The sequence below is a fragment of the Thalia democratica genome, chromosome 2 (assembly GCF_965202585.1).
Source record: "Thalia democratica chromosome 2, ktThaDemo2.hap1.1, whole genome shotgun sequence".
Lineage (NCBI taxonomy): Eukaryota > Metazoa > Chordata > Thaliacea > Salpida > Salpidae > Thalia > Thalia democratica.
In genome coordinates this window covers 48,452,050-48,476,531 of record NC_139166.1, presented here as the reverse complement: position 1 = coordinate 48,476,531, position 24,482 = coordinate 48,452,050, and the positions used below count along the sequence as shown (strand labels likewise).

Here is a 24,482-nt window from a genome sequence, read left to right as displayed (position 1 = left end):
TCCAACAGTAAATTTAATAATTTTTTTTTGATTTAATGAATTAAAATTTAAGTGTATATAAAGGCTTAAACCGTCTGGTAGTTGTTACCAAACATATCTAGTCTTTAAGATTTTTTAGAGTACAAATACATAATATTCTTAGAACTATAAAACATGATTAAATTATATACTACAAAAAAAGTTGTACGTTTTTTAAATGATTATTATTTTAATTAGGCTTTGTAAAAAACATATGCAGTTTGGCTTTCACAATTTTAAAGATTTAAATTCTAATTTCAGTTAAAACTGTACTAAAATTGTAAATATGTCTTTGAAAGATGATGCTATGAATGACAAATCAATTTCCTTTTTTGATGCTGAAATTGTTGTAGTTGATTCAAAAAATGTTGATGAAAAAATAGATGGGAACTTTGTGAAGGTGAGTCAAAAATTTGCTGCTGTACTTTTGTCCTAAATAATATATTAAAGTTACTTAAAAAAAAGTAATTTATAGATAGTTTAATCATACCAATTTAAAATAGGTTATGTTTAACATTTTTACCCCATAGATTAAGTTTTGGACTTAGTAAAATAATAATAATGAATTAAATAAAACTTCTATATTGGTGTAAAAATTGTTTCATTGGAATACTAAAGTAAGAAAGAAAGAACAATGTGAACGCTCACAACTATGGTCAATGGATTGGTGTGGAGAAAGACCTTTCGGTCATCGAGCCTCACACCATTTATTTTATAACTATTTTTAAGCAGCTTTAATTAAAACAATAAAAAAGAAACTTAAAATAAAAAATTCAATAATACAATTACTTTTTTTTTCAAGTATCGTTATTTAAATTAACTCCAAACTAAAATATTTTAAAACAAGTAAACAAGATTTAAGTTTAATATTAAACAAAGCAAAATAAAAATAAGGATTTAAAATTAAAAACTAATAAGTATTGTTATGTCAACAAGTTATATCATTTTTAGTGTAAATATTAAAATAAGTTGAATTTTCTAAACTATTTCAAAAAGCAGTTCGAAAATTTGTTTTGTTTAATGTTTTGTTTTGTTAAGTAATGTGACTAAACTTCTTTCTTACTTAAAAAAGCTAGTAAAACATATGTTATATGAAAATAGAAGTATTTTTGAACTATATATTTACACCTAGAAAAACTCTGAAAATACACTGTTATTTATGTAGGTTAACACATACAAATTCTTTAAATTTATATAAGCTAGTGAATTATTGTGTGAATCTACTCTGTGTGGCTTTAATAAAGTTTATTTACAAAACAAAAATTAAGAAAAGATCTAATTTTGGTTGTTGGCTTACTTAGTAATTTACTTAAAATGCACAACAATGCTTAATGACATATACAAGAAGTAAAAAATAAATTATGATGCAAAACATGTTATTTTGAACAAGAGTATAAGCGCTTATTTAAACAAAAAAACTACAACTACAAAGTTTCCACAAACGATTATAAAAAAGTTATAAACTTTTAACTAATTAAACTTAAGTGCAGTGCTTATTCACATATCCGGACACGTTGGGCAGAATTTTTCTGTAAACATGTCCGGATAACCAAAATTTCAGATAAGTACAAAAAATCTAATTTTTCATATAATAATATAACTGCTAATTTAAGAGAATTTATGAATTAAATTTATCTTTAAAAACAGAAAATAATGTAAAACTATCTCTCTAAAAAAAACTTTTTAAACAAAAAAAAAACATACATAAAGAAAAACAAAAAACTTTGACTAAGTTTAAAGTCAATTAAACGGAAACGTATCACTCCTAACAAACTAGTTTTTATTGAAGATTTACTTAAAATAAAAAATAGACGTTTGTTTTATAGTTTTTTTGCTTTTTTTAGCAGAAAACTCATTGAATTAAATAAGTTGTGAAACTTTTTCTGGCGGGGCTTCTGGCTGACACCAATAATAACTTAATTGCCTATAATAAAAACTTTGAAAGTTTAAATAAAAACTATAAGTTATGTTTTAAATAACATTGTTTTAAAAATTTATAAATTGACTTACTTTACATACAAAGGTTTTTGATAACTAAACTTGTTTTGAATAAAGATATAATGTAATCTTTTGTAGTATTGTTACGTCATAATAATGAACAAAATTGTAGAATTAATAAAATTACTTAAAATTTTCTTACAGCATGAAAGCTTAAATATTTTTATCATACAAAAATGTTAGTGTTTAATATTGAAAATTTTTTGGATTTTCTTCTGAGCGAAACTGTCCGGATAAGTGAATAAGAACTGTAATTGTTTTTTTTAATGCATCTACAAGTAGGCATGAACTATTTTTTTACGGTAAGACAATTTTTGTAATTTATAATATAAACAACAGTGGTATTTTTTAGTCACAGTCTACACTCTACACATTAGCTTGCTACCATTGGCTATAGACTGTGCTTAGTGTTACATAGTTTTTATTTAAGTTGTACATGTTTATTTATTTTTTAAAAACACCTTAGGTGTTTAATTAAGAAAGAAATAAAAAATCTAGTAATATTCTAAGCAGTTAAAGTTTTGTGTTAATTGGTAAAAAAGTAGTAGATAAATGGTTTTTTTTTGCCGATAGATTAAACGTCATTAAATAAAAAGTAGCTTTGTAAAAATTAAAACTACGACTTGAAGTACTTTTTGTCATTAGTTTGTAAATTTTAATTTAACATAAAAAATTATTCAGTGTTGTAAGTAATTCCCAACTCTCAATGATACAACTAAAACTATTACAAAATCATCTACAAAAGCAACATAAATTGATATTGTTATTCTAGAAAACTTCAATAGCTCGTCCATTGACAACAAGTTTGAATCCAAATTTTCCCTCTTCTACCTTGAAACTAGAAGTGATTCATAAGGTAAATTAATTTCGTTATAAATATCCTAAATAAAATGTTGTAACCTTAATACATTTTTTCCCTTAGATTTGTTCTGTAGAGCAAGACAAAAAGTCTGATGCGCTATATGATGTTGAAAACTTATCTAACTCAGAAGAAGAAGATTCTAGAGGCAACAAAGTAGTTTTGCAAACTGTAAGTTGTTTTTAAGTTGTTTTATTAGTTTTTGAATATAGCATTTTAGTTCAAAATTTTAGTATTAAGTTTAGACTAATAAGTATTTTTAAAACTTATTATGTTTTCAGCCCATATTTGAATAAATTCTCAGATGTTACTTAGTTTGTAAAATTTTAAAAATAGTTCATAACTAGTTTTATATTTTTGTAAAAAAGGGTAATTACTGTATATTGATGTCAATGTTGAATTTTTTCTTTACAGCATTGTTATAATTTAACATAATGAAAGCTTATAAACTACTAATACTTAAAAAAGAGCATAAAGTGTTTTTTACTAAATTTAAAACTAAACTTAAATGCATCAACAAAAGAACGGAATTAATGAACTCATGCAGGCACAGAAACAGATTTTTACTAATAAACTGGAAAGCAGACAAAACTTAAACCAAATCATAATTAAAGTAAAAAATAGGTTATTTTTCTTGATTTTTTCATTGAGTTTTTGTTGACATTTGGCTTAAATTGAAAAAAGTTTTTTTAGACAGTTCTTAATTCAACTTAGATAAATTTTTAGAATTTTTTTTTTAGATAGTTATTAAATCCGTTTAAATTTTGACTGTTATGTTAACTTAACACAAATTAGATTTTGAAATCTTCAGCGACTTTGAGTTTTATTAATGTTTTGCTGTCTCTTGGCTTAAAACCACAATTTTAGATAATTCTTAATTTTATTTAGATAAATTTCAAGGTATAAATATTTTATTATTATTTTTTTTTTAAAGAAAAGCTCTGGATTCAGTTTTTTTATTTGACTCATTATATTAATATCAATTCAATCCTTTTTTTAAAAAACTAGTACCAATTTTACCTAAATATAGCCTGATATGCTTGAATTTTCGAATATGCAACATTTTTGTTTTTGTTTATATTCTTCACGCATGAATAAGTTTTTAAACAACAGTATAATTAACTAACATTGTTATATGCAGTTTCATATTTTATATTTGCTTGAAAAGGTCGCAATCTCTTGCCACCGAAACCGGTCGCAAATAAAATATACAATTTGCATAAATCTATTTAAATTTAACACTAAAATTATTGACTTAATAGTATGTATTTAAGAATTAAAAAAAATCAATTGAGGAATAAAAAAAAACTTTAAACAATAAATTTAGTTTTTATTTCTTCTTGAAAATAATCTAAGTTGTTTGTTTTCTGTGGCAATTAACTTTCATTGATATATTTAGATTGATTATCGCTTTTTATTATAAAATTAACTAAATGCTTTGACTAGTCATTATTGTAGTATAATCTAATAATAAGATATTATGAAATAACAAAAAAGATTTCAAAGAACAATCATTTTAGATGAATAATTGTTGCTTTATAACAATTGAGTAAGTTTTTAATAAATTTAAACTAGAACTATAAAAAATTAATCATTGTAAAAAAACAAAGTTATTTTGAAAGAAACACAGTTTAATTGTTTATCAATCGAAAACAGATTGTCAAGTTAGGTCTTGCTGGCACTTTTGAACTGATAAAAAGAACATCAGAACATCATGAGGACTTGTGCTGCAAGGCGCTCGAAGCTCTTCTGCAGATTTTGCATGGAAATAACATCGGAGCACTCTTCCACGATTCCGATGCTGAAATGCTCGGTGCGCGTTATAAATTATTAATTACTTCTCAGTGCTAATGCAACTGTATATATGACAGCAAAGTTTAATTTATTTTTTTTTATAATCGTAGGGTTTAGTTCAAATGTTTGATGTTTTATTTTCATATAAGTGCTTAAAGAATTTAAAAGCTGATATTTTAAATATGTTGTATCAACATTTTTAATTTTCGTCAATTTTTAGAATCTCTTTTCAATACTTTGATCAAACTATCAAGCGGGCAAGCAGACAGAACACCGTATATTTCTCACAAAGTTTGCAACAACTGCCTGCCTTTTCCTGGTCCTTTGCCTGAAAGCTGCCATGAGGGAGGTTTATAATTTTTTATTTTAGTTTTTTTATCAAGTTTTTTTTTTATTTGACGTTTTTTGTTAATATAGTTTAGTAGTTAAGCAGCTTTTAAGCAGCTATTAATCTAAATTTTCAGTTTTATAAATGAGTTGCCATAAAAGCTATAATAAACTTTTATCAAGTTTTTTTTTTCATTGAGATATAAAACAATTCAAATAAAGACAAATGATAATATATTTTGTCTTGCCTGTTAAATAATGCAAGCGCATTCCTCGTATGCTTTAGTGCTGTAGTATTTGCATTTAATTTTATTGACAATTTCGGTTTTGTTTTTAAGTTAATATATTAGGAGAATATTCTAAACGAGGTTTTAAAATTATTAAGCATTTGAATATATACAAAATTTATCGTTTTATTCTAAACTATTCACGAAATATTTTCTTTTGAATTTTCATAAAATTATATTAGATTTTCTTAAAAAATAGATTATTAATATTTGTTTCAAAAAATCAAATAAATGCTTATTTTCTTAGTTGTTTAATTACTAACAGTTTGTGTTAATTCCAAGTAGCTTGTAAACTTTAATTTTGAGTGTAAAATACTTGGTTGTGTAAATATACATACTGACTAATATATTTTTATTAACATTATACTTTTATTCCCTATAGAAGTAGTTTACTATTTTATATACATAAAATAATAATTCACATGCAATTAAAACTCAAAAAATGTTTTCTTGTTATTATTTTTAAGCCATTGATGCATACAAAAGCCTTATAAACGACAAAAATTTTCATTAGTTTTTATTCACAATTAAAATAATTTTGTTGTTAAGTGTATAAACTTCAATAAATTTTTTAAAACCCACCCATTGGTTGCGTATTGATAATGTTTATACATATACTTGAAACGTTTTAAAAACAATTAAACAAAATGTTCCAAATTTATTTCAGTACACAACAACGTGACTTCAATCGCTTGTTCATGCTTGCTGTCACTCGTGCTTGCGTGGGGAAAAGCTTCCAAGATTCTGCAAGTCGCCAATCTATTTGTCACAGACTGTTCAAATCACAAACTTCCTGTGTTTTTTAAGGTTTTTTAAATTGAGTTTGAAATCATTTAGTATTATGCAGAATTGGTTTTAATGTATCATGTTTCTTTGATTAAGAAATAGTTAATATCCTGTTAGTAAATTTCAAACAAATTTTATATAATTCAATAGAAGTTGTCTAGAAATAAATAATAATTTTCTTATAAACTAATTGCTTGTTAAATCCTCAAGATGCCACAGTCAATGATCAACATGCAGCAAGATGTTATTGGCTACATGAGCAATCAGATGAATTTGCCAAGCTTTTTTAGCAAAGGATTAGACTTTAGCTATACGTTGAACAAGTTTGATATAAGTTCTCATACCTTGCAAGGTAAATTTAATGGTTCGAGCTACCTAAACTCACAAAAATACTTATAGTTAAAGTTTTACAATTTATAGAACTTTAATAATTGCAATTTGGATCAAATATAATTATAGTTTAGTTGAACTGTGTTGTTTTTCTAAAATGTTAGAAACTTATTTTATTAAATAAGTATGTACATTGTAGATACATAAAATTTGATACGTTTGAGAATAAAATTTAGGAAGAAAATTATGGTTTTATTATATTTTTTAATTAAATTTTAGTTAAAAATATTGTATTTTTATCAATATAGATTTTTTTGTCCGTTTGTTTATATAAATTTTCTTCATTATAATTGTGATTAAGTATAAATAACGAGACAGTTTTAAATAAAATTTTTTAAAAGTCAGTTCAAGAAAGAATAACTTTTTTCTTACACTGGAATTTGTATATTAAAAAATAAATAAAGAAAATAACTAAAAGGGATTAAAGTTAATACAAACTAATTCAATAGCTTAATTAAGTGTTAAACAAACACAGTGTTACAAACAAAAAGATATTAAATTTTTTTCCGAACACAAATTAAATATTTTATTTGAAATACGTTAAACATCTTAACAAATTAGGTAATAACTGCTTTTGCACAAAGTTAAATAAGTATAAAAACATTTAGTTTAAAACTTTTAAGTATACTAACAGTGCATTTTTGATAAAAAAATTAAAAAATAGTATGTTTTAAAATTCTTCTTACATTTAGTAATTAATTTGAAAATTTGTAGTTTCTAAACTACGTATAATGTCTAGCTATACCAAACTATACTTATATAACTAATATTTAATTTCTAGTATGCTATAACCATTCAGATAGTTTTTAAGTTGTTGTAGAATTGTTTAAACTATAAGTACTCTTATATTCACAACTTTTTAAATAAAAACTTTTAGAAATAGTTTAGCCTTTATTTTTATAGTCCTTTTTTTGTTTGTTTTTCAGTTAAGATAATATTTATAAAGAAACAAAATGATTAACAGAGTTCAAAGCCACGAGTGTGCAATGTGACGAGTCTCATATGTACTTGTTGGGCGATGGAGGTCGCTTGTACAAATTTGCCACTGGTTACAACGGAATCACGGCCGGTGACCTTATATCGAGCAACAATCTGCAGCATTTTACACCTTCAGCAAAGCTCCACATGTCAAATGTTTGTATTTCGCTGTAAAAGTTGCAATTAGAAATATAGTTACAAGCTAATAATGTGTTTCCATGACCCGAAAGCTAGATAGTTTTCGCAGAATATTCTTTTTAGTTAATGGTTAATAAATAATGATTCATTTTATAAAACACATATGAAAATAACTTTTCTGTTTTTAAATAGGAAATTATGTACAAAACAAAGTCTTATTAAAATTTTCCAATTTTATATATGTCAACTTAGATGTTTCTTTTTAAAAAAATATAAAGTTGAGAAATATTTTTAAATTTTGTTCCTAAAAAACGTTAACCAATAGTCAAGTTGTTGAGTTATTATTATTTTGTTTTTAAAGTTCCTAAGTTTTGTAAAACTAGGTGAACTAAATATATATGTATTTGTATAAAGTTTGTTTAAAAAAACTAATTTTTATTAGTTTTTACTTTAGTTAAAACGTTTACTGTGTAGAATGAGCTAGTTTTCAAAAACAATTTAAACCTTATACAGAACTCTAACAAGTTTTTGACAACTCATCCCAAAGAATACTGTTTTAAGTGTACTTTTACTTTTTAATTTATAAAATATACATATTTTAACAGAACTGCTTGTACATGACGAGTTCAAATAATTTGTACGAAGTCGACAAGAGCACCTTGGTCGACTCACACACCTCCGAATTACCCTTGGTCGCAAGCCCCTGTGCGTGGTATTCCGGTCACGAAGGACTATTCAACCTGTCCTTTCAGCAAAACAATGTAGATAAAGCTTAATATTATTTAGTTTAGAATTGAAAATGTTTTTAGTAATAAAAATAATCGCTTTTTTATATAAGATCACCAAATAATATACTGAAACGTTTTCTATATAATTTTAGCATAAAGTTGCAACAATTGGTTTTTACAATGACAAAAGTCTGCAAAAAACGAAAAGTATAGAAGTAAATATGTCTGAAAAGTATTTTAAAGTCATCGGAAAGTCGGATCTTCCTATGCACGAACTAGAAAATGGTTAGTTACATAATTAAAAAAACTGTTTTACATTTGTAAATTTTTGGCTGTTTCAGAAAAGTCATCAAATTTATCGTTGGTTAAAATGGTTTGGGCCAGCAGTTTTGCCTTGTCGTTAGATTCAGAAGGAAACGTTCGGTACACAGGCCGTGCTGACAAACTAGGGTTGATCAAGGTAAGCGCATTGTTTAAAAAATTTTAGCATCAGTATTAACTTCATAATTTTTTGTGAAAATCAATAGTTTTAATGAATTAGTAAGCATGCTGTTTATACTTTATTTTTATAATAATGTTTGATAGAAATAAAGTAAAAAAAAAACTTGATATCTAAGGCTAACTTATGTTAAACGAGATATATTTGAGATAAAAATTAAAGTTTTCAAAGTAGACAATAATTTTAGTTCTAAATGTTCTTTAAATTTAACGTTTTGTATTTCTGCTATATTGTAAAAATAAACAACAACAATATTTTTAGTTAACCTAGTGCAGGACCATTTGAAAACATTATTTTTTGAGTTTGTTATCATTCTTTGTAGGTTAAAGGCGAAAAAGTAGAACGAGAACCGCAACTGCTCAACATCCCAACCTCCCCCTTCATCACAAACATCCATGCCTCGATGGAAGCAGATTTCGCCCTGCTCATAAGCCGTTCGGGGCAAGCGTACTTTGTCGGCACCTCGACCAACGGTGAAAACGGAAATCCAAGTATGTATGGCTAACACATCAGTTTATATCTGTTTTTTGATAATTTAGTTATAATCTAGACTGCGCATGTCAAAGTGTTCTACCTAGGTTACTTAAATATAGGCGTTTTGAATTATCTTATCTGTTTGTTTAAATATTGTCTTCAATTTTGTAGTAAACCTTATAAGTCTGCCGATTGGCACTCAAATTTAACATTTTGATTATAGTTTTTATTTTTTATTTTTCAATTAAAATTTATTTTTTTTTGAATATGAAAAAATATTTAGTGCATAAATATTGAATAAAGAAAAATGATACATTTAATAAAAAAACGAGAGTAAACTTTTTGTCAGCGTGGAAAGTTAACGGAAAATCTTGCAAAACTGAGATTAGCAGCGTGAATGCGATGGATCAGTTAAAAGGAGTTCGGGTTGTCGATTGCGCGTGCAATTTCGGAACATCCGCGTTCGTCTCTTCCACCGGCAAGCTCCATTTGTTCGGCAGACTGTCCATGCATTTGAAAACTTCCAACAACGGTTTGTGATTTTTATGTTCAGCTACTGTTTTAGATTGCCGTTGCAAAGTGATAAATAGATTTAGATGAGTGTAAAACAATCGAGTAAAATACAAATGAAATTAAAACGAAAATTTGAAAAAAAATCATATTAAAGCTAAAAGTTTAGTAATTTTTAAATGAAAGCTAAATGATTTTTTCTTGAATTATTAAATTCTGTTTCGCGTGCAATAGGTGAAGTAGAATCGATGGCAGATAAGTTTTGCACATCCCTGAGTCTTGGCAGAGCGCACATAGTGGTCCTTACCAAATGTGGTCAGGTTTGGACCGCGGGAAGTAATTTCAAAGGACAACTTGGTCGTGATACGCATCAGTTTCAACGTTAGTTTTACAGTTTTTATTTTTTATTTTCAACCACCTTGAATTTTGGTTTAAGTTTTGATTTACTTCAAGAAAAAGTTAATAATTCAAATAGCGCAATGGTTATTCTTTAGAAGAATGTACAATTAGATAATGTTTCAAATAATTTTTGTTTTTTTGTTTTTCTAGTTGATTTTTTTCATCAATTAGTTTGATATATCAGTATTGAAAGTTATAGACTTGAAAAATATGCGAATAACGTTTTAATATAATTTTAGCTTGTTCAACTAACGGGTTAGTTTCAAGTAGTAAGCCAACACATTTAAATACAAAAAATGGAGTTGACCTAATGGTTCAAGATTCTCTACCATCTCCAATAGTTGTACAAAAACGAAATGGTTGGTAATTTGTATTGTAATTACAAGTTGCAAATTTACTAAAAGTCATGTTAATAATTACTTTTTATTTTCTGCAAAACGTCTTTTGTTATTTCTAACTGTTTGCTTAAAATGTAACGTTTTATGTGAGTTTTAAACATTTTTACTGATAATACTGTGTATTAGACTGTCTTTTATTTCTATTTAATAAATAATATTTTATAAACCTTAAACTGTAGCAAATCGCTCATTAAGGAGAAATGTACTATCTGAAAACCTTAAGAAACGACAAAAAAAAATTGTCTTTTTATTTTATTTTAAGCTATAAAGAGTTTTTTAAACTACTTTCTTATATTTTTAATTTTACATTATAGAATTTTGTATAAATTTTTTAATTTAAAAAAAAATATATATACTGTTAATTTTTCTAAAGATTAAAAAAGATTAGATTATTATGTTGCATAATGTCTAAATAACATTACATTTTACTTGCTTAAATTGTTTTTAAATTGTGTTTAAAATTCTCAGCATTTTTATGATAAATTTTTGTTTATTTTTATTTGCTTTATTTTGTTAGTTAAAATTAACTTTTGTGGTTATAGCAGTAAAACATAAACTTGATTTCTTGATTCTACTCAAAATTTCATTAGAAAACTAGCTTAAACTTTTTGTTGTTCTTAATTTCTATTCACTATGTTTTGTAAAAAATTAATGAAGCTAAGCTTAGATAAGTTGTTTGCACACTAATAAAGTAATTTTATCACTTTAAAAGGTCGTGATAGGAACAACAGAGACGGTCAGAATGCAGCCGGTGGAATGCAACAGCAAAACAGAGCTAACCTGCGCCAACAACTAAGTTATTATTATTATATTTTTATTATTGTTATTACTTAAGTGTATTTAATGCACTAACTTACATTAACATTTTAAAAACTTTTTTCAATCAGGAGATGAGAGGAGGCGAGTGTTGAGGAACTTCATGCAAGGACCGCACCGCGACATGAACAACCGACCTCGCAACCACCAGCAGGTGAGGCCAGGTGAAAACTACAACTACATGAGAGAGCTGGTCAGAAACAACCGCGGTGACCGCAACAACAGGAGAATGAACAGAATAGGTAGATAAATATTAAAGTAAAATATAGTTTCATGATCGTTTGTTTTTTTATTTATAGCAGAAACTTTTACTTAAACCCTAGGCCAGTTTCATACTTTGGTTCATACTAGATAGCAGTAAAGTAAATAATTATAAGAATTTTTCTTAACATACATTTGGTGTAGTACACGATAAAATATTCAAATACAAAACAAAAGATGTGTAAATTTAGATAAAAGACATTAAGAATTTACAAGCTAAATCTCTATTATAAATAAAGTCTAAGAAAAAACAAGATTTTTTATCTGGAATCATCTATACTTATTTTTTCAGAAACAGTATACCTCGCTACAAATGAATGTAGTTGATAGTGCCGCTTATAAAAATCATAAACAAGCATACTAGACATGTCTTTCCTTTTTTTTTTATTGTTTTTTTTACTTAACGCAAAAAAGTTGTAGTATAAGTGATCATAATTAACTCATAGATACTTTGTAATATTGACAGTTTTCGTTTAGTTTTGAACATACACACATAAGCGATTTACTTTTCTCGCTTCATTGCCGTGAATTACTTTTAAAAAGTAAACATATATTTGTTCATGCTACAAACTTTTAAATGTAACTTGAATAGTGAACGCGGGGATCAACAACATTCCTTACAACGACGGTTGGGACGATTTAGCGGGAGGGGCACTCGGAGCGCTGGAGATCATCAACGGTCGCTTGAACGACATGCACAACCGTCTGCAAGATGAAATAAATCCTCCTCAGAAGAAGGGAGAAGATGAGAAAAACGAAGCAGCTCAAACTATGATCGACATGAAGCCGTTCGGCTGTGTTCGGTTGAACGGTTCCAAATATGCTGTTAAAGTAAACAAGACTTTTTACCTTACACTTTCTTAATTAAAAAAAAAAGGTTTATTTTAAGAGCAACATTTAGAGTTCCCAATTTGTATTCAAGGAGATTAATATTACTATATATTATCCTATTATGTATTTAAACTTATTGTTATGATTACTTTAAATTTGGGTTGAATTATATAAGGTTTTTCTTAGTGTTGTAAATATACTTGAGTATAAATTAAAAACATTTTACAACATAATTTATTTAAATAATGTTCAAGTCAAAAGAAGATTTTATCTCCACATATAAGATTGTTATGAAGTCCCAATTGCTAGTTTTTATAAATTGGTTTACATACAGGTCGCGTGCGGATTTCACCACACTTTAGTGCTTATGAGCGACGGAAAAGTTTTCGCTTTTGGAAGAAATTCTTTCGGGCAACTCGGGGTGCATTCAGACGAAGTTGCTGTGTAAGTACTTTTGCTTAAACGATGTTACAACTACCATTGGTTTATATTTCTATACTATGTATTTTTGAAACCTGTTTTTTATAAGCTATAAGTATACTTTTATGCGGTAAAGATATTTACATACTTTTACAGGTTTGAGCCACGCGAAGTTGAACTGCATGGTGAAATTAAAATAACAGATATAGCGTGTGGAAGCTACCACAGTTTGATGCTGGATGACCGAGGCGTTTGTTTCGGTTGCGGAAATAACGAGGTTAGATATTCCTCATACTTATAAACTAGATTACTACAAACTATATCTTTAAAATATTGAAAAAAACATCTTTAAATAAAACTTTCTCATTGTAGAACGACCAAGTTCTTGACAAGTTGTGCGAAGAAAAAGTCGTGATGCCGGTTCCGATAATGAACTGCCACATGCAAGACACTGATACAGTAAAGCTGATTCGCGTGAAATCCATCAACGCAAGTTCGAACCTCACGTGGTACACTTACGAGCAAGTTTGTGAAATTTACTAAATTTTTTGGTCGCAATATCAATAAATTAAGAGTAGCTTGAAAAACTATTTTATTTGTAAGTATGATAATAAAAATGTTTAAAATATCATAACACTTAGAAGTAGAGTAAATGTTTTTTAGATTAAACAATATAATCTTAGTTTTTTTTTTAATTAAGAAGATCTTTACAATTAAAAGTTTGTTTAACTTTTATACGTTTATATTTATTTTCTTTACAGACGATGTTTGATGAATCAAGTTTGGAGGAAATAGTGGCTTTTGAATGCGAAGGAGTAGTTGCAATCTTGTACAAACCATTAGCTTCAACTTTCAATCATTTAAACAACAATCATCAAAATCAAATGGTTTGATATTTCACAACTTAATGCAAAGTAATTGAAAAAAAAATTACTAGAGTTAATTTATATATCTTTTTTTTTCAGAAAAAGTATAGCTTGCTGCTCGTAGATAAGCAAACAAAGTTTACTTCTTCCATCAAAAACAGCTTTTTGGATGATTTTTCAAGCACTAGTCTGCTCTGTTATGATAAAACACATAAAGTATTTTTGAAGTAAGTTAAAATTAACCTTTGTAATCATCGTTTGAAAAGTTCGAAAACACTTAAAACATATTAGATTGTTTTTAACAATTTGTCTATATAGTAATCTATAGATATTTAAGGTTTATAGTGTATTGTGCCTGCATTTTTTAATCATTTAGTTTTTCCTTTTACCAATCTACTTTTAATAAATTCAATAAAAGAAAGTTAACATATGACATGTGTTTTTTGATCAATAAAATATATTCAAGTTAAAAATTCTATACAGGATGGACTCTGAAAAAAAGCAGGTGAAAATCCATCATTTGATTCTGAACATTTTAAAGATAAAAAATCATTCAAAAGTAACTAAAACGCCTTTTGATCCTCTGGTAAGTAGTTCATTTTACTTGTAAAGACTGTTTAAGCATAAAAAATAAGTATGACTGTAGTAAAATTCAATTAACATTTTTTTTTCTTCAAAGTTTTTCGATCACCCATACAAAATGGTTTTAAGTTTTAATAGTGATGTTTATTGATTCTTTAAAAATATAGACTTTTTTATATATCTAATATATAACAAAAAGTTATTAAAAATTGTATTAAATAGTTTTGTTCATTCCAGGTGGCGGTTCCGCTGGTAAGCGAAGGTCTAGTTTCTCGAACATTGGCAGGTTTGAATTTGATGACCTGCCTCGATTGCATTGTTGCTTCGAAAAAAAATCAATCAACTTTGAGGTTAGTTTTGAACGGTTTAACAAGTTATAATTTGATCATTATTCAAAAATAAAGCTTATTTTTAAAATAAGTATAATTTTTGATAATCTCTTACAATTTATTATAGTTTTATATAGTCAAGTTTAAAGCTAATGAATTTTTTATAACAACTAAGAATTTTATAGAATTTTTTGATTTAAATTAAAATATTTATACGTAAAGCTCAAATAACACGGAATCAACAAATGATGATATTTTGGACGATTTAATGATGAATGCGAGCAAGTGCATATTCAAGGAAGTCCAGCGTTTTAAAGGTTAGATTTTCAAACTTACACTCTTTTTCACTGTAAAACATAAAAAATATTTATGTAATTTTTTATACATAGTTTTACTGTTGACATTTTTTAAGTGCGCTTTTTATCCAGTCGTGTTATTATATTGCAGCTGCCGGTGCCGGGTGGGGTTACAAGGACAACGTGTCGGTTGAATCCATCTCGTTCATGGTTGACAAAGAGATCCTCGTGGGCGGAATCGGGTTGTACGGGGGCAGGGGAGAGTACGAAGCGTGCGTCACCATAGCAACTTCACCCAAAGACGAAGATGTCATTGCTAGAGTTAATAAGAAAAAGTACACCTGCGCTAAAAAGTATTATATTCAATATTTTGTTGACTAAACATTAATTCTGTTATTGATCTTCTACATATAATAAAATACTTTATGAAATTATAGGTAATAAAATTGCTGGTGTACTTAAGTTGGTTATAAGCACAAATTTTTCATTTCGGTGATGCCCTTTTATAGACACTTTTTTTTTTTTTAATGAACTTAATGTTATATAATTAACTTTTCAGTGAAAATTATCAAGTAATGTTTGGAGAAGTCGTTCACCTTGAAGCCAACACTTGGTATACAGTCAAATGCAAAATATTTGGTTCCGTTAGCGACTGTGGTAAAGAAGGTCTGGAAACTGTCACTACTGAAGATGGGTTAGTTTCAATTGTTTATCGAAAAATACTTAAAGCCATGTTAGTCAAAATAATTTAAATGTTGAAAAAAATTCAGAGTCACATTCAAGTTTAAAGACTGCCAAAAATCAAACAACGGTACAGACACTGAATCTGGTCAAATTCCATCAATTTTATACTGCCTACTATCAGAACAATCATTCGAAAATAACCATTCACATCAAGTCAATGTGCACTACAAAGTGCATCCTTTGCATAAAAGATTGTTTCAAGATTTTTCTAAGGTTTATGTAGAACATTTTCTAAATTTTTTATACAATGATATTTAAAATTTACTAGATATCTAGGCTTAGTTTAAAATGTAATTTAACAAATAAAACAGTTTTTATTTTGTTATAAATATTTCATTAATGTAAGTTATGAAGAAATCAGATTTTTATTTTAAAGTTTTATTTCTATAGATTGCAACTTTATACATTTAGTATTTTCGTTGATATACTTAATTTACAGTTTATCGATTCTAAATTTATGAAGTATTTAAGAATTACCTTATTTGAATCATTAAAAAAAAATTTACAACAGGAAGCGCTCGAAGTCCTACCAGATCTCGTCAGCTGGAGCAGGAGCTCGTTCTTTGAGGATTTCTACGTGGAGTCGTCGGCTCCCATGCAGCACGATTCAGCTGAAAACAACAACATTGTGCCCGCTTCAACGTGCGCGCCTCCCTCGTGGAGCATCAAATGTCTGATGAAGCTGTTTGAAATGAGCCTGAACCTGACGAGGTTCGCCCTGCTAGAAAGCAGTTAGTTGGTTTTATTTATTAAAGTGTTGTTGTGAGTTTCTAACAAATTTGTAAAATTTTTAACTCCGCTCATTGACGTAAATTCAAATTGTTTGCTCTGTCGAAGTTTATTTGTAAAAGAATTATTTGATACCACTGAATAATTAAGCATCCAAAATAAGTTTAATAAGACAGTTTTTGAACGTTTTTTTTTCACAAAAGTTTTTATGCTTTTTCTATGAAATATAAGTTGAATTTGAACTTTCTAGATATTATTATTTTATAAATGGTTTATATTAAATAAGTTTATATACTTTTAAACCTTAATTTTCAGCAAAATTTTACACAATAAACTTTAAAAGTTTCCCAAAACACTCGATATTTAACAATACTTTAAATTTATAGAATCAAAGAAATTAGATGATAAACGGAAGGAAGAGATCAGATTGATGCTGGAAAATTGCTTGTCGGACGGACAAATAGACGTTGGACTCGAAGACAGTAAGAATCCATAATACATTTATTTATAAACTGAAAATTTATAGTACAAACTTTACTGCGATTACGCGAAATTAAAATAAATCAAATCTTAGGTTGAAATTTTTTTTTTAAGGTCAGCAAATGAGCTGGAAGGATTCGAAGTTTTTCAACGAGTTTGCTGCGCAGTGCGCCTATCAGTGTCACGTGACCATGAAAGAATGTTTTCACTTGCTTCTGCCCACCCATCAGTCTAAGTGGAAGTTGCTGCAGTCTTCACTCGAAAATTACATCGCTGTAAGTAGGACAAACACTTTAATTTTATTTATTTTTTTATTTAACAACAACGATTGCAACTAGTTCAATTGTTCAATGGGTGGTATGCAAAATTAAAATGAATTAAATAAATTATTGTCTTAAGTTTTAAAATTTTCAGCCTCCTTATTTTTCAGATTTTTAACTTCAAGCATGAATAAAAAAAATTAAATGATATTTTTTTATCTACTAGATATCAGCAGTAATGTTGTGAAATTATTTTATACTTCTAATGAGTATTTTAAGTTAAGAAGTTATATAAAGTTATATCAAAGCTTAAAGGGATTTCATTTAAGGGTGTCTTCTAATTAACCTGTGTGGGCTTAAGTTTACGATTTTTAGTGTTGATATAATTTTTTGTTACTTTTTACTAGCCTAAGTTTTATAATAAGAACGAAAACAAATTTAATCTTTAAAGTTGCTATCCGTAATACACACCTAGTTTATAAGTTAATAAAAATTGTCTATTAACACTTATTTAACACCTTGTAACAATTTAAAGCAACCTGGAAAATCGAGATCAAGAGCGCTTGTGTTGGCGTTGGACTGTTTTGTTCAGAACAACGTCAATCGCATACCGTGCTTACCACTTTTCCCTAGAAGCTTGTCCAACCTGAGTAGTGTTACACAGCAGTCCAGTGTAGATAACAACCTTTTTATTAGTTGTAAGTTTCTATTTAGAATATATAAACAATTTAAAAAAAAATTGTATCTGTTTGAAAAGTCTAATTCTTACTTTTAAGAAAAATAAAATTTTAAAACAATAGCAATTATTTATAAAATTAAAACTGACTAACAACTTAATAGTTCATATAAGGAGGAAATTTTTAAAGTCGACTTAAAGTTGTTATGGTTGTTTAAAATTGTTTTGTTAAATAAAATATCATTGTAGCTGAAAGTTCATATGGTTTTGAAGGACTGGTATCAAACTTTATCAAAATAGTAATTCAATCAAATACCTCACCAACTACTGAAACATTGAGCTTTCATGAGACTGTAAGTTTTCGAGTTCACTACTATACAAATTTTGACTATTTAAATTTTAATAATTCTTAGTTGTTGTGAATTATGTCTTGATTTTTTTTTAGCTTTTCTTACCTTTGTTTTTTTGTTAATTAGACCTACATGAGCGTCAAATTGTTTTATTTAAATTAGTTATTGAGACATGGTTTTAACAGAAGTTTTAAAACTTACTTAAAATATGACTTTTTTTTAGTAATTTAGAAATTTCTCTTTTAATAAATATTTTTGTTTGCCATTATAATCTTCTTAAATAATAAACTTAAATATTTTTTTTTTGAAATCTGACCATTTGAAATTCTATATAAATTGACAAATTTGAATTTTCGTAACGTGAATAGTCGTGTAACCAAGTTTTCATTGCAAATTTTTAAAACAACAGGGTTGCCACTTTACCTGGAAACCTGGGAAAACCTTGAAAAACCTGGAATTTGACAATTTAGGCAAAAATAACCTGGAAAAACCTGGAATTTGAGAAATTTTGAAAAAAATCTGGAAAAACCTGGAATTTTGATCAAAAAACCTGGAAAAACCTGGAATTTTTAATATTTTTACCATTTTCAGTACTAAAATTTCATTTTGACATATAAAATCTATCATATAAATAAGATTTTTTTGTCATCATCAAAAAAATTTTTATTAAAAAACACATTTAAAGTAACTTTACAGCATCTTTTAAATGTTTTTTACTATTAATATAGTTTCTTTTATAGAAATTTGATACTTAAAACTAAAAATAGACCCAAAAATGTTTACTTTTTAAAACCTGGAAGAAATTTGAAAAACCTGGAAAAAATTTAGAAAAAACGAGTGGCAACCCTGAAACAAGCAAATACTAGTTTAATTGTACCAATTTGACAGTTGATAGGAGAGCCGGATTCATGCTTGGTAGATTCTTCTTGCAATTTCTTATCAACGTTGGTTGGAGACCTCGCTTCTCAACATCCTTATAAACACTGCGAAGCTGATACGTATAAAATTGAAAGGTTATTTGTAAACTCGTGTTTTAAATTAGTTACCTTAAGTTTTAATACAAAACAAATACAGTAAAATTATAAAAAAGTTTAGCTTACTTAATTTCCTAAAAGTGTTATTGTAGAATAATTTAGAAATATTTTGTTGAGTTTCAAAAATTAATTTGTACTATTAATAAGTAATTTGTAATTAAGGTTCTAAGATTTAATGCATTATTAATTTAAGTTCCAGTTTCATCACAAAAAGAGGATAAAAAAAGTTAATATAAAACGATTGCAGTAGTTTTAAATTTAAAATGATGACCCTAATTTTAATTGAAAAAATTTCTAGGTTTACTGCCCAACGGGTTGTGATGATGGAGCAATTTTACAAGCCAGGTGTCCAGCAACGCATCAATGTAACAGCCAGTGATGACGTATTTCTGAGTGCACTTGGCCTGTACAATGGCTGGGGCTGCGATGTTGAATACACCATTTGTATTTATGTAAGTTATTTTTTAGCTGTGTTTAAACATAAAGCAGAGATTTTGTACATTCGTAGTTGTCAATATAATTGGCTCTCTTGTTTGTTAGAATACCTGATATGTAGTTTTAATAACATTTTTCAAAAATAAAATTAGGAAAACGGAAAGTCTTTGAGCACAACAAACGGAGTAATGGAGAAATGCCATTTTAACAAACAAACGTGGATCAGTTGTAAACTATCTCATCCATTTAAGATGAAAGTTTGTAAAACATTATACATTTCATAGTTTATAAAAATAGTGATCCTTGATAAACATTGTATAGTGTAGTTTACTGTTTAAATAACATTTTGCAAGGTCGGATTTTTTTCTCACTAAAACCTGGTAATAAATTTTAGTGAGAAAAAGTTAATTCGCACTTTTATTATTATTATTTAAAAAACTATCAAAAAAATACTTATACACAGTCGAACCACGATTATGTTCTGAGCCTACAGTTAGAAGGATGTGGCGGTGGAATGCTGAGCGGCGAATCGGGCAAGTCAGTTTGCGTTGGTGAGGACGGCACTCGGTTCACCTTCAAGCCGTGCACTTTGAACTTTCAGAACAGCCAAGAAGGCACCAACGTTGAGGGAGGACAAATCCCCGTTTTGATATATTCCAAGTACGCTTGAGCTATATTTTACTAAAAGTTTGAATGCTTTTTAATATGTTACTATTGAAGTGTAAAACTAAGAATTTTAGATAAAAAGCTATGTATATTTTAATTTTTATACGCTCAAAATGTTACAGATGCTGCGATTACTTCCTTCCAAAAGCAGAAAGCACCATGTTAGACCTAAATTGGCATGGAAACGCCGTTACTAAAGCTGACGCTGTTAAGTTGTACAACCAAAATGCAATCGACATTTTCACTCGACTAATAGACGAAACATGTCTAAAGTTGAGTTCAATTCTGAATTGTAGCATCGTAGATACTGATTTACTGCGGTCAACAATAAACAGTCAACTGTTCAAAAACTTGCTTTGCAATGTCATTGACAATTTAGGTAAATTTGTAAAAAAATAACAGTTAAAATTTATATTTTAACCCCTTATGTTTGTAGTAGGATGGATAATAATTTATACATTGGATACTAGTTTCATCTTTTTAGAAATAATGGTAGTTAGCTTATCAGAACAAAATCGTTCTTGAACGCCCTTGATCGCTGTGAAAACTTTAAAACTAGGAGTTAAAAAATAAGTTTTAATATAGTTATTATAGAATTTTAATGAGCCGGAAAGTTATTTAAAAAAAACTTACTTTTAATTATATTTTATTGATATTAATTTTTGCATTACTTCTATCTTTCTTTAAGTATTTTTGCATTAGATTGATAACTTAGTTAAAACAATTTTATAATAACTATAAAACTTATCTTAATTAAACTTTTAAGGTATCATTATTTATAAACGCTAGCCTATGGTAGTTTTTGAGTACATTCAAAAACAATTAAAACTAAGCGAAGAGACTATATTTTTAAACATTTTTTTAGATGTTCTTTTTATTATGTTGTAAAGCTCTATATTTTATAATGATTTTTTGTTATATTTAAAATGTTTTTTTATAAGTTAGAACTACTTTTTATCATATGATTGATTATAAAGAGAGTTTACGCATTTTAGAAATTTTTGTTTACTTTAAGCCTGTAGGTGATAAATAAACTAACTTATTTGTTTGTAAAAAATAAATAACTTTTAAATGTTAAACATAGCAAACATTTTTGTAGTTGACTTGACCGAAAACGATGGAATTATAGCTCATGATATAATTTGCAAATTACAACAACTCCTTCCTCTGATGACTAAATCTATCGAGCTTTTACATCACAACAAACCGGTGAACGAGAACGATAATGTTTCAATGGTCGTTGAGAGCTCGCATCCTTACCAGCCTTTGGCTAAAATCAACCAGTTCAAAGTCAGTCTTCATGTTTTTTTCAATATGTTTTTAATGGGAAAGGGTCAAAATTGCACGAGGTTACTAAATTGCACGAGAACAAAATTGCACGAAAATACTTTTGCACGAGGGACAATTTTGCACAACTTAAGTTTTTGTACGAGAGTAAAAAACTAAAAAAAATCTAAAAGATTAATTAATAAAAAAACAAAAAGAAAAAAAAGTTTCCGACCGAGGGTAAGGGTTAGGGGTAACAGTGATAGTAAAAAAAAAGTTAAATTAATTATAAAACAAAACTAAAACCCGTGCAAAATTGTCTGCTCGTGCAATTTTGTACGCTCGTGCAATTTTGACAGCTACCCGTTTTTAATGGTTGGCAATAACTAGTCTAAATATTTTATTTTATTGTGTTTTCTTTACCTTTGAATTTATGTAGCTTGACTTTTTTTTTTGTTAAGCTGTTATTTTTTTATTTCAGGCAGAGTTTCCTAAAGATGTAAAGTACATGACCTTGAGCTTTGATATGCGCTGTCAAACCGCACAAAGCCATGATTTGTTGCAAGTTTTTGTCACTAAGAACAAACATGTAAGTAGTCTTTTAGTATTTATAAATAGAGTTTCAAGTTCAAGATATTTCTAACTTTTAGATATTGTTTTTTAACTAAAAATAGATATTACTGATGAGTTTTATACACTCATAATTTAATATGCAACTGAATTTTTTAAGGAAAGAATCAAGGTTTTCAAGGACATGAGCTTGAAGGAAAATTGGCCTAGCAAATGTATGGTAGTACCAGGTTTGTACAATTAAAAGTTAAATTCTATTTTTAACAACAATTAACATACTATTTTAAGAACATTAATTTTGTCAACAAATTATTACTATTGATATTATTATTACATAGTTTTGTTCTTCTATACACTATACGCGCAGCCGAATTCGGCTGACAGCGGACGTAATATTATTATCATTATTGTTTTCAGGAAACCAGCTGGATTTTGTTTTTTCTACAGTTTCAGACTACGACAAGGCGTTTTTGAAAATACCAGATAAATTTTATGGGTTTAGATGTCTTGTAACAGGTATGTAGTTTTATTTAAAACTAACAAGAAGCTGCTTTAAAAATATATTACAAAAGTTTATTATTTTACAACACTATATTCTTCTTTATTTATTATGATGATTCATAAAATTTTTGTTTTGTTATGAGCTTAGTTTGTACATACAGTACAGACTTAATTTTATGAAAATTTTATAATTCCAGGTCACACAAGTCAGGAAAGCATAAATTCAGCTGAACTTATAAGGGAACGAATTGTAAACATTATCGGTCGATCCCTTTGTAAACTGTCTTCAATGGAAGTTGAACTAATGAATATTGGTTAGTTTTAATAGTAAATGTTTTTTTTTTTCTACATATTGCATAATGACAAAAAAAAAGGGTTTATTAAAGTTAGAGTTCAATTAAATAAAGTGAAAATAATAAGTTTTTATATAATAAGATATACAAGACACACAATAATCAGTTTTTACACAATTTTCATGAAGTTTTTCAAAGCTAAGCAAAATTTGAGTTAACATTTTTATTTAATTTTTCGTTCTAAGAAAATTTCGGCAAAGATGAAGGAAAAGAAAACAGCATTTTTTCTGGCAAAGGATTGAAATCATTGTACGCCAAGTGCGGTACAGTATTCGAAAGATATTCGCAGCTTTTCGAAGAGAACTTCAACTATGAAGACGATCTCACAATAGAAGTTGTTCTTTCCGATGTCCTTCCGATGAAAAATCAAACGTCCGAGAGAAAATTTTTGGATGATTTTATAAACGCCGAAGAAAACACTGAAGGAGGATCCGTTGCCAGGTTCGTACTTATGTACATTTTGAATAAATATTTATTATTTCTAATTTAGATTCTAGTTTCATAAAAAATATTTTCAGGTTTGTACTTAGATAAACTTAATATAAATATTTATTCATTATTAACTTAAACTTTTAATTGATAAAAAATATTTTCAGGTTTGTACTTGGTTATCTTCAATATATTTATTTATTTTGAACCTAAATATTTATTTAATTTTCAGGGCTCTGCAACCTCAATCTTACGTAGACCCGAAGTTTTGCTTGCTGCAACTGGACAAAAGCAAGCTGATTGAGAGAAAAGACTGCTACGTTTCGGTGCTTCCCCGCGATCAGAACCAAGTCTTTGTCAATTCTCCAAACCTGACGGTCAAGCTTCACGTGACCCCGATTCCTGAAAATTCTTACTCCAACTCCTGTTAGTATAAATAGAAAGTATGAATATTTCTTTTATCAATCTGAATATTGTTTTTTTTGTAGTCAATCCCAACATAAAGCTGAATCAGTACAACGAGGTGAAGCGAGACGGCAGTACGTATCATTCCATTTCCATGATGGATGGCTTTAAAGACTACTCGTTTGAAGAAATCAGGCTGGCTTTGCCCGAACCTCAAATAATAAATTGTGTTAAGAACCACAAAGGTTTGTTTTTATTGATAGCGAATTGAACAAGTTCAGCTTGGTTTTTTTCGGTTTGAAAGTGTCAATAGGTTGTTATCTCGTTGTTTGAGAACTCAGTCAATAAGGGATGTAGATTATAGAAATTAAAAGGTTTAAAATAGTTAGTACTTATCAATTTATTACTTCTTAAAGCCTTTTTTATTAAAGAAAAACTAGTATATTTTTATACTTCGTATTCGAACTAGTTACTAGATGGTAAACTAAGTTTAAGTTACAAGATCTGATGACTATTTTTAAAATAAATAACAAAATTTAAAAAATCATCAATTTATTGAAAACTAGTGTCGTTTCTCTGTGCTATAATTAGCACAGTTAT

General features: G+C 27.7%; 1 protein-coding gene across 1 annotated transcript in view; it reads left to right on the top strand.

The window, feature by feature from the left end:
* Positions 1-304: 304 nt before the first annotated feature.
* LOC145828637 (E3 ubiquitin-protein ligase MYCBP2-like) overlaps positions 305-24,482 on the top strand; it is a 46,855-nt gene continuing 22,677 nt past the window's right edge. The window contains exons 1-47 of the mRNA XM_082936391.1: positions 305-418; positions 2,789-2,872; positions 2,939-3,046; positions 4,532-4,688; positions 4,890-5,018; positions 5,951-6,090; positions 6,280-6,421; positions 7,424-7,593; positions 8,181-8,336; positions 8,456-8,588; positions 8,645-8,763; positions 9,125-9,293; positions 9,626-9,808; positions 10,021-10,167; positions 10,425-10,544; positions 11,296-11,379; positions 11,471-11,641; positions 12,253-12,491; positions 12,826-12,935; positions 13,068-13,188; positions 13,284-13,436; positions 13,673-13,798; positions 13,877-14,004; positions 14,261-14,363; positions 14,597-14,709; positions 14,911-15,005; positions 15,136-15,337; positions 15,544-15,678; positions 15,755-15,941; positions 16,240-16,459; positions 16,844-16,939; positions 17,052-17,212; positions 17,733-17,895; positions 18,123-18,226; positions 19,112-19,236; positions 19,556-19,709; positions 19,845-19,949; positions 20,156-20,352; positions 20,481-20,737; positions 21,458-21,648; positions 22,106-22,213; positions 22,355-22,424; positions 22,612-22,710; positions 22,893-23,009; positions 23,234-23,489; positions 23,710-23,903; positions 23,966-24,127. Coding sequence (XP_082792517.1) covers positions 305-418; positions 2,789-2,872; positions 2,939-3,046; positions 4,532-4,688; positions 4,890-5,018; positions 5,951-6,090; positions 6,280-6,421; positions 7,424-7,593; positions 8,181-8,336; positions 8,456-8,588; positions 8,645-8,763; positions 9,125-9,293; positions 9,626-9,808; positions 10,021-10,167; positions 10,425-10,544; positions 11,296-11,379; positions 11,471-11,641; positions 12,253-12,491; positions 12,826-12,935; positions 13,068-13,188; positions 13,284-13,436; positions 13,673-13,798; positions 13,877-14,004; positions 14,261-14,363; positions 14,597-14,709; positions 14,911-15,005; positions 15,136-15,337; positions 15,544-15,678; positions 15,755-15,941; positions 16,240-16,459; positions 16,844-16,939; positions 17,052-17,212; positions 17,733-17,895; positions 18,123-18,226; positions 19,112-19,236; positions 19,556-19,709; positions 19,845-19,949; positions 20,156-20,352; positions 20,481-20,737; positions 21,458-21,648; positions 22,106-22,213; positions 22,355-22,424; positions 22,612-22,710; positions 22,893-23,009; positions 23,234-23,489; positions 23,710-23,903; positions 23,966-24,127 — 6,817 coding nt within the window. The remainder of the gene's footprint in view (positions 419-2,788; positions 2,873-2,938; positions 3,047-4,531; positions 4,689-4,889; positions 5,019-5,950; positions 6,091-6,279; positions 6,422-7,423; positions 7,594-8,180; positions 8,337-8,455; positions 8,589-8,644; positions 8,764-9,124; positions 9,294-9,625; positions 9,809-10,020; positions 10,168-10,424; positions 10,545-11,295; positions 11,380-11,470; positions 11,642-12,252; positions 12,492-12,825; positions 12,936-13,067; positions 13,189-13,283; positions 13,437-13,672; positions 13,799-13,876; positions 14,005-14,260; positions 14,364-14,596; positions 14,710-14,910; positions 15,006-15,135; positions 15,338-15,543; positions 15,679-15,754; positions 15,942-16,239; positions 16,460-16,843; positions 16,940-17,051; positions 17,213-17,732; positions 17,896-18,122; positions 18,227-19,111; positions 19,237-19,555; positions 19,710-19,844; positions 19,950-20,155; positions 20,353-20,480; positions 20,738-21,457; positions 21,649-22,105; positions 22,214-22,354; positions 22,425-22,611; positions 22,711-22,892; positions 23,010-23,233; positions 23,490-23,709; positions 23,904-23,965; positions 24,128-24,482) is intronic.